This window comes from Monodelphis domestica, chromosome 4 (genome assembly GCF_027887165.1).
Source record: "Monodelphis domestica isolate mMonDom1 chromosome 4, mMonDom1.pri, whole genome shotgun sequence".
In the NCBI taxonomy this organism is placed as follows: domain Eukaryota; kingdom Metazoa; phylum Chordata; class Mammalia; order Didelphimorphia; family Didelphidae; genus Monodelphis; species Monodelphis domestica.
The window spans coordinates 435,445,726-435,456,261 of NC_077230.1; the positions used below are offsets into that span (position 1 = coordinate 435,445,726).

The window sequence follows — 10,536 nt, forward strand, 5'->3', positions numbered from 1 at the left end:
TGCCAAGGCAGCCCCTTCCCCTTTGGTATTGGTCTAGTCTTTAGATAGGTCTTAAGATGGATAAAATGGTACCTCACTTCCTTGATCTTGCTTAGCAAGGCCAGTTTATCCCATTCTTCCCCCCAATTCCAGCCCAGATGACAGGACAGGAAGGGAAGGGAATAAGCATCTGTACACCTGCTCTGTGTCCCAGATTCAGCAAAGGAGTAATTCTCATTTGATCGTGCAACATTTCTGTGAGTTTGGTGCTATAATTATTCCTGTTTCCTAGTGGTGGGACCTGAGTCAGAGGCTAAATAACCGAATTTGCACCTGGCTACTATACATCTGAGGCTGGTTTGACCGTCTTTCTGACTCCAGGTTTTGGCCTCTTAGCCCTGCACTCCCTGCAGCCTCTTACTTTCTAGATGATGGAGGTTGTGGAATGTGCCCGTTTTCTGTGACAAGTCAGTAACGGTGGCATTTTCTGCTTCCAAATGGGCTGCATGATCTCTGCCCCCTCCCGAGGTCCCCACAGCAAATACCATGCTCACCATTCTCAAGGCTCCACATCCACTTTCCTCCTTGCCTATGCCCTGCACTGACCGTTCCTAGAGAAGATTGGATCTCCCTTTGCCCACAAGGAGAAGCGCCGTGGCTGCCAGAGCAAAAAGGCTCAAGGACCGGCCATCCGCGTGGTGAGGGCTCCCACCACAGAGGCGCGCACTCCTTTAGTGAAGGGAGCGCTCGAGTCGGGGCAGGTGGACCTCACTCACGATTTCTTTTCAGACACGTTTCACCAGTAGAATTCTGGGCCAGCGACTGAATGTCATTTTGGCCAAATTAGTAGACGTAAGATGCTATCTTAGAATTATTTTGATTCGCATTTCTCTACTCAGTCGTGATTTAGAATATTTTTTCGTATGCCCATATGTGGTTTTGATTTCTTCATCCTAAAGCTGTTCTTATTTTTTGCTCGTTTCTCAATGGGGGGATGGCTCTGGCAGTCTTAGGAAATCAGTTAAGGAGATGCCCAGCAAATAGAGCAGTGATTCAGTATAACTGGACCAAGGAAGATAATCAGAGCCGTGAGTTTCCAACCGACGGGTAGCCAGAATGGCAGCCCACGTGAGACATTCGGAAGCTGAGGATAGCCAAGAGAAAGGGTCCTGCCAAGAGAGGCAGACAAATAGATTCTCATTTGCAACCTGATGAATCTTGGCAATAACTCACTCCCTGGAGTGAATGAACACCTCTAATAATGTCATCAGAGCTGTTTTTCTCTGAGCAACATGACTTGATAAAGGCACAAACCCCATCTTTGTGCAACTGTGAAAAGGTCAATTTTTGCCACTTTTAGCATTGATTCTGTGGAGTTATTTTTGGTTGCTTGTGGGTGGTATTAGCAGGGTAAGGAAGCTTCGTGACCTACTCTGCCATCTTCCCCTTGTGGCTTCCTAAGGAAGAATATTGCATTATAGCCAAAAGTGTTAAAGTACAATGACACAATTTACAAAACATCTTCCTTTTTTGAGACTACCTGTGTCTTTGCCACTTTTGTGTGTAAGCAGTGGGTAATAACATTTCCTTGAACCTTAATAGCAGTGTGATTTGTTAACAGCACCTGAAATGAACCCTTCCAGAAAGTCTGAGTCTTTCTGGTCTTTTGGAAATTTTTGTTGCAGACTTTTTATCACCAGGTTGGAAGTTGTGCAGAAAAAAGTCCAATTGGCCCACTTATGTGATAAGACCTGTCTTGTCATCCTCCTTTAATTGCTTCTATAGAGTTATAATGTAAGAGGAAAAGGAAAGGTCTCCCAACAGTGATGTATGCCTAGGAGAAAAGAGTTTAGTATGGGAAGGAGGGTGACCAAAAAGCCTTTCTTATCATAAAATATGTAAATTTCCCCTCTGGTTCTTATAGCAAAGTAGAAGAGAGCAAGGAGTAGTATTATCAGACCTTTTAAAGTGGGTCTTTGCACAAAGTTTACCAGTCATGGTCTTAAATTCTCTGTTAATCTTTTCCACTTGTCCAGAGCTTTGGGGATGGTAAGAAGTCCTTGTTCAGCACTAAGGTGGGAAGGAAGTTGAGTCAAAACTGCATCAGTTTACAATTTAATGAGATAATCTATAAGAATTAATGAATGCTGGTAGGACAAACCTGGGAAATATCACTTTAAGAGAAACTTTAACAACAAAGAAGACTGTGGCCCTGGAGCTGGAAAAAGCTGCAACCCATCTAATAAGTTGGTCAACTCTGACAAGGTAATATTTGTAATAACCAAATTTAGGTTCAAAAGGGCTAGAAGCTAACAGATGACCACCAAAAGCAACCTTTCTAAAGTTATGTTGATTATAGGATTTACAAATATGACAAGATGAACATATGTGAGTAGCAAAAGAGGAGATACAAGGCTCTCTCATAACTATTTAATTGTGTCCACCAATCTGAATGCCAAAGTGTCCATTTTTGTGAACAGAGAGCTTTACCTCATGGTGTGAGCTCTATTGTTCTCTGGGATCCAAATACCAGAAACCTGCTTTCTATTCATTCAACCTTCTCTAGATCTCATTGTAGATTAGGGAGATGAAATTGTCCATCCTCATCAAAAAGTGGTGTTAAGAAAAGGAGGAAGGCTGGGTCGGTTTGAGCTGCCTTCTTGGCTGCCAAATCATCTCTTTCATTTCCAAGTGACACCGGATCCATTTTTCTTGTGTGGGCTGAGCAATGGAAGACAACAAGGGCCCCAGGGAATCTGATGGCATTCAAGAGTTCTCTTATGAGGTCAGAATTACCTAGTCTCTTCAGATGATATGAGGAAACATCGTTCTAGTCACAGCATACCAGTGGTATGGCAGATGCCCAAAGCATAGGGAGAATCCGGGTAAATATTGATTGGTCTTCAGAGTAAGAGCAATACGCTCAACTGCTTGGACACTGAGGTGCAATGGAAGAGAAGCCAACTCAATTAAGTCAGCATCATATTCAATAACGGCATCAGGATCATGTATTCCATCTCATAAATGATGAGCCATCAGTAAAAAGGACTATATCAGGTAAGATAGGAATGTTGGAAAGGTTGAAATTGAAAAGAATAAACCTATTTCTAAACTTAGAATATGAAATTTACCAAGAATAATCATATGAGTATATCCAAACTGATCAGTACAGAATATCAGGAAGGTTTTCTGAGGTTGACAGAATTATACTCATGATCACTAACAGGCATTTAAAGGAAAGATAGCAGTGCAGTGGAGAAAGACTGTTTAGACTTGTGAACAGAGCATGCTTACTCAGTGTTTGAGCTATTGTCTAGCTACAGGGATGTTGGACATTCTGAACTCATGGCCCAAGTTGTGAAGTGTGATTAGAATCCTGGGCCTGTCTATGTCACAGATGTTTTCCGAGATTCCAATGTTATTGTATGTGAAGGTATTTCTAAATAACCATCCAACAGATATGACCAAATGGTATATCCAAAGACTTGATTCTGACAGTTTAAGTTTGAAGATTCTTCTTGACTAGGAAAATAGACTAAAAATCAATTTATTTTCTGTCAAAAGAGGAAAGAACTTATATTTCTATCTGGGTATGTCTTTATTTGTTTTCTTTAGATGCAGAGACCAGGTTTGAGGTGAAGGAGATCTCTACAAAGCTGCAGAACCTTTTCGTGGAAGAATCTGGCCAGCAAAGATTCGTGAATGGCAGTCCCTGTGACTTAAATTTGAGAGAAATCTGTGACTCTAATATCAAGGTAGATAAAAATCCAAAAAGTGAATGTGAACTTGATGAAACTGGAAAGAGATTCAGACAGTTTTCAGTCCTCAATCAGTGTAAGAAAATGACCTCAGGGAATGACTCTCATCAGTATAGTGAATATAGCAAATGCTTTACTGAACAGGTAGAGCTTCTTCAGTCCCGTGGGAAACCTGAAATGCATATGTATCATGGTAATCTAGGGGAAATTGCCTTCAATTGGAGTTCAAACATCATTAGTCATCAAAAAAGTTATCCTGGAGAAATGGTTTATGTAGGTAATAACAGTGGGAAAGTTTTCCCTCAGAACTCCAAGCTAGCTAGACATCAGAGAATTCTCTCTGCAGATAAGCCTTATGAATGCAACCAGTGTGGAAAGGCTTTTACAGAGAGCTCCAATCTTGTTGTACATCAAAGAATCCACACTGGAGAGAAACCTTTTAAATGTAATCAATGTGGAAAGGCTTTTACACAGAGGGGAAATCTTGCTTCACATCAGAGAATCCACACTGGAGAGAAACCTTATCAATGCAATCAGTGTGGAAAGGCTTTCACACATATGGCCACTCTTGCTGCCCATCAGAGAACCCACACTGGAGAGAAACCGTATCAGTGCAATCAGTGTGAAAAGGCTTTTACTGACAGCTCTGCTTTTGCTGCCCATCAGAGAATTCACACGGGAGAGAAACCATATAAATGTAATCATTGTGGAAAGGCTTTCACACAGCGAAACAATCTTGCCGTACATCAGAGAATCCACACTGGGGAGAAACCTTATGTGTGTAAACAATGTGGAAAGGCTTTTACCCAGAGAAACAATCTTGCTGCACATCAGAGAATCCACACAGGAGAGAAACCTTATCAATGTAATCAATGTGGAAAGGTCTTCAGGCAAAGCTCCAAGCTTCCTGCACATCAGAGAACTCACACTGGAGAGAAACCTTTTCAGTGTAACCAATGTGGAAAGGCTTTTACACAGAGGGGCCATCTTGCTGCACATGAGAGAATCCACACTGGGGAAAAACCTTATGAATGTAAACAATGTGGAAAGGCTTTCACTGACAGTTCCAAACTTTCTACACATCAAAGAATCCATACTGGAGAGAAACCTTATGAATGTAATGAATGTGGAAAGACTTTCACACATAGCTCCACACTTACTAAACATCAAAAAATCCACACTGGTGAGAAACCTTTTGAATGCAATGAATGTGGAAAGGCTTTTATACAGAGGGGCAATCTTGCTAAACATAAAAGAATCCACACTGGAGAGAAATCTTAAGGTAAACTATGTGGAAAACAAAGAGCTCCAATCTTGCTGAACATCAGAATCCACACGGCAAGGAATCCTTGTGAATGTAAATAATTTGGAGAGTTTCATATATCTGAGAATGCACATTGAAGAGAAATCTAAAGAATGTAAATATTGTAAAAAGGCTTTCAAAGAGATCTCCAATTTTACTAGATTTCAGAGAATCTGTACTGGAAAGAAACTGCACAAGTGTCATGAATGGGGCTGAGCTTTTTAATTGCTACTCATCGCTTATGTAACGGAACAGAATCCACACTAGAGATTAACCTTAGGAATATATATATATATATTTATAACCAATGGAGTAAAAGCTTTAGGCAACAATTGTCTCTTATTTCCAACCTGAGAAATCTTTTTCCTGACATGAATAAGGAAAGACATTCAAATGGAGTTCAGAGCTTGTGGAGTATGAGAAAATATCTTCTGAGGACCAGTTCCATATGAATTCCGGAAAGGAAGGCTTTCAGCCAGAGATCATCTCTTTCTTTGAGGATTCCTAGTGGAGATGAACTTTACGAATACACTTAAGAGGAGAATATCTTTCTTGGAAGGAAGATGATAAGTAGACAATAATAGGAATGAAAGAATCTATAAGCAGTCTTTGTGGGAATGGCTTCTCCTCACCTCACATGTTTGACTGTACATTGGAGAAATCATGCTAGAGGCCAAACTTAATATATTTAATTACCAAGGGAAGACCTGTTGCTGAAGCACAGACTTCATTAGATCTCCACACAGAGGAAACCTCATCCCAAATTTCTTACTGTACATAAAATCCTACAAAGGAAAGGAATTTTTCTCCAAAATTCTAATGTTGTGTCATTCCTTTTCAATATTTCATTGCATTCGTATAATTTCTTCAACCATTCCCCAATTAATTGGTACTTTGTCTCCTCTTTGTTGACAAAAAAAAAAGGCAAAAAAGCCTCCTATTAATATTTTGGTAACTATTGAACAATGATTTCTGTGAGCAATTATGTGGCCCAATGGATGATGTGCTGTGCTGGGTACCACAAGATCTGAATTCCAGTTGGGTCTCTGGCCCTTATTAGCTGTATGACCCTGAGAAATTAAAGAAACTTATTCCTGCCTTAATTTTCCCCGAGTGTAGAATAGGCATAATAAGAGTACCTACTTCCCAGGGTTGGTGTGAGAAGTAAATGAGATGACATTTGTAAAATTTTCCCCAAGCATTATATCACTATGGAAATTGTAATTTATTTTATGGTGTTCATTTCTTGGATCATACATATCATATTCGAGTCATTAGAACATATGAACTAGAACATATGAACAGTTTAGTCACTTTCCTTTGGATTCCAGTTGATATTTAGAACAGTATAGATGAAGACGTGGTGTGTAAAAGTTAGAGCTCTTGGTTTAGAATCAGGAAAATGGGTTTACATTCTGATTCAGATGCTTCCTAACTCTAGAACTCTAGATAAAGAACAACCTCCCTGTGCCTGTTTATTCATGTCTAAAATGAGGAGATTGGCCTCACGATCCCTGACAACTCTAAATATGTGTTCTCAGCAAAAGTACTTTCATATATCTTTTTCTCACAATGTCTTCAGTATTTCAAGAAGGAGGCCACGCAGGACCAAATCTAAAACTACATTAGAAATCAATATTCATCCAAACTATATTTTGTCCTACTTAGACATAAAGATCCTGAGAAATTGGTGGAATATACAAAAGAAAATGAGTATAGTGACCTTGAGTTCAATCAATCCAAATACCTATACTAATAGCTAGTACTTACTAATGATACAAAATGGTGGAAACAGTGGAAAGTAGCCTGACAGAAAATAAATGTTGACCAGCATCTCACCATATAGCTGAAGATTATATCCTAATGAATATGTGACTTAGAAATAAAAGATCACCTTAAATTAATCATAGAAGCCAAGAAAAAGACAGATTTGGATAATAGATGAGTTCATCTCCATAGAGAGAATAGAATGACAAAATAAAATGAGTAATTTTCATCATATATATAAAGCACAATACAACTTAAATTTAAAGAGAAAGCAACTTACTAAAGAAAAGATTTACTTCCAGCTTCCCTCATAAAGGTTTTATATTCAAATTATATAAATAATGGATATTGACTACATATAGGTATATAAGGAATGGATACAAATTAGACAGTCAAAAGCTATAAACAGTTTTCTAATGAAGGAATGAAAATTATCAAACAATAAACGGAAAAAGTACTTTACATCTGTAATCATTCATCTGAGTCACTAATAATTAGAAAGATTTTAAGATTATTAAAGGGGGTAATAAAATGAGCATCACAAACATTTTGAGAATTTTTTTCCCTGCAATTTTGTATTTGTTATAAGAGTCTTTTTAACCTAGTAAAGGATACATCAGTAGGTGAGAAAATAAATGTAATTTGAAAAAAAAATCCAGGAATAAAGAAAAATGCTCCAGATCAACTATTAATTAGATCATTTCAAGTTAAATCAACACTCAAGCTCTATCTCGTGTTCCTAGGTCATTGACAGGGATAGTAAGAATAATAAAGATGTGCTGGAAGGGCTCTGGAAAATGAATATGTTATTTAATTTGCTGTTAGTGAAGCTGTTATGTCCTACCATCCCCAAATGAAAAAACTGGCAATACTCTGACTCAGTAATATTATTAGAAGGCATATTTCCTTAAAGAAAGGAAAGGAAAGGACCCAAGTGTACAAACATTGATAACAGTTTCTTGTGTCATGTGAAAGACCTAGAAAATAAGATGTGATCATGCAATAGGGCAATAGCTGAACAAATTTTGGCATTTATATATTATGGAACAATAATATTCCCTAAAATGGGCAATTTCATTAGAACCCAGGAAGAGGTATAGGAACTAATGGTAGACTTCAGGTAGAAATTGATTTAAAAAAAAAGAATCTGGTGAAAGCTAACAACTTGAAAAGATGTCACACCTCTTACTGAATTGATCGGCCATTATTCCAGAGACTTACCAGGAATGGCCAAAAATGTCTTTTGATTGAGATACTAGATATAGAGTAAAAAGTTCATTTTGGCAAACAGGATTTGTCTTCCTTGACTATATGTTTTCATTACAAATATTGTTTGTTGATTTTTTTCCAGTTTTGAGTAGAAGATAGCTATGGGAGGGTTTAGAAATAGGATCTACCTGCTCTTCTTCCACACCCTTAAGTAACAAAGAACTGTGGCAGTTAAAAAAATTTGGAGAGATTGCCTAAAGAGGTGGGATAAATTTGTTAATTAGGCTAACCAAAATCAATAAATTAATGGTCAGTCATTCTCTCTGTGACCAAAGACCCCCCAGTTTCCCACATGCTGATCCTTAAATAAATTTGGGTGCTGAAAGAGCCATTAAGACACTTTGGGCCAACTGAGGAAAAGCAGCAAAAGACAGGCCTGAACTTCTGCTCTGAAATCCTTTAGCAAGGCCAGGTTTTGAGAGAATTATGACTCCTCATTAGGAGCCAAGGTTTGCTCCAAGATAAGTTGGCACTCCTCTAGTGGGCCCCCGCTGACTGGCCAGACTCCTTGGACAAGCAGTAGCTGCGAGGCCCAGCACTATTTTAGGCAAGAGACCTTCATAGACACATGTATGCAAAAACCCTTTGGATTGTGTGTAGGACCGAATTTGCACCTGCGTGGTTCCCCTCTCCTCACTCCATGGGCTCATTCTGATGTACCACTTGTCCTGATTGGCATTCTTTGGTGCGATGCTTCTTTCGTAAAATCACGTCTATATTGGTTGGACCTGTATGCTCAATAAAATGGAAGCCTGTTGCTTGAGGGTCTGGTTATCCCCTCGAGCCCAAACTACTCAGTCATTGGGACTCCTGCGCTCTCTACTGTCTGTCTTTGCTTCTCTGTCTCTTCCGCGTGTGTCTGTCCTCTGGTTTCTCTGAGCTGGTTCTCAGAGAAGCCAGCAATTTTCTCCCTTTGGGCTGACTGCTCAGTAGCAACCCACAACAGGGAGCTCATTTAGACCCTCCCTTGACCATCCTAAGACATCTATAATTGGTGAATAGCCAATGAGGAGGCTATCCATCAAAATTCTCAATGTTCCCCAATCCTTGGATGATAGTGGTCAGTCACATAGTCGCTTCTTTGTCCCCCAGCTATTGAAGGGGAAATTGAATTCTGTCCTTCTGTAATGTTTCCTAATGAGAGATTCCAGGACTTTGTTCTTCTAATAGCAGCAATTCCTAGTCTAAATTACTTGTATTTATTTACTGAGCAAGATGAATCCATAATCTCCCCTTTCTACTAGGCTTTAGGGTGTGACATTCTTTGAAGTTCCTAGGAATGAAAAACTGAGAACACAGGGTCAAGGAACTAATTTGAGCCTCTTTTTAAAGTTTATTATCTGACAAAATAGAACCATGTAACTAAGTTCATCTACCTGCTCAAAAATCCCTACTCCACCAAAACCACCAACAGGAAGGAAAAAGCACTAGATACGGAAGTCCACCCAATTTTATCTCCTATCTACATCAGCACGTAACAACAGGAAGTGAGTGGACTCCTGGAAATCATAGTTTTTCTGGGAGTTGTAGTTTTTAGGGTAACATTCCAATTCCACAATCCCCCCTTGAGATCCTTTGGAAGGCTAGTCTCCCCAATGGATCTTGTAAACATAACCAACTTATAAATTACAATAATTTGTGGATAAAAGGAAAAACAAAGAACAAAGAACAAAACCAATGATTGCTACATTGACAAATAATATTGACAACAGAAGAGCAGGAATGAGAACAGCTTTAAAAGTGCCACATTGAATTTTTGGTACTCAAAAAGAAAGTCAAGCTCTGCATATTAGAGTTTGTTTCATGTACAGTCCTCATTTTCTATTTTATGGTGGATATAAAATGTTTGTTTTATTTCAAGTTTGTGAATTTCAAAATTAAAAACATCTTAACTATTGGTGGTTTCCTTTTTTTTTTTCATTTAAACCCATTTTAAAGGCATGACCAGAAACGGCAATTATTTTCATCTGACTTTCTCTTATTTTTAGTGCTTTGGGGCATATTTTCCTTTGTCTTTTCTGGTTCTCAGAACTTTGGAAACTTACTATCCTTTCAGCTCTCACTTATTGGCTTACTTTAGACACTTCTAGGGTTTGTTTGTCTGTTTATTTTTTAATCCTTACCTTCTGTCTTGGACTCAATACTGTGTATTGATTCCAAGGCAGAAGAGTGGTAAAGGCTGGGCAATGGGGATCAAGTGATTTGCCCAGGGTCACACAGCTGGGAAGTGTCTGAGGCCAGATTGCAACCTAGGACCTCCCATCTCCAGGCCTGGCTCTCAATCCACTGAGCTACCCAGGTGCCCCCACTTCTAGATTCTTTTTATTCCCCCATCAACAATAATGAGTTGCATTTGAAGAGAAAAGAAAAATAGTTGGGCACCACATTGAAAATAACTTCAATAAAACTGAAAGAAATAAACCAATTTGTTTAGGGGGTGAAATTTGCCAGGGATGGCCA

At 38.9% G+C, this 10,536-nt stretch overlaps 1 protein-coding gene across 1 annotated transcript in view; it reads left to right on the forward strand.

The window, feature by feature from the left end:
- The window catches only part of LOC103092301 (zinc finger protein 665-like), a 26,496-nt gene extending 16,523 nt beyond the window's left edge, over nucleotides 1-9,973 (forward strand). The window contains exon 5 of the mRNA XM_056825739.1: nucleotides 3,595-9,973. Within this exon, the coding sequence (XP_056681717.1) occupies nucleotides 3,595-5,018 (1,424 nt within the window). The 3' untranslated portion in view covers nucleotides 5,019-9,973. The remainder of the gene's footprint in view (nucleotides 1-3,594) is intronic.
- The last annotated feature ends 563 nt before the right edge of the window (nucleotides 9,974-10,536 follow it).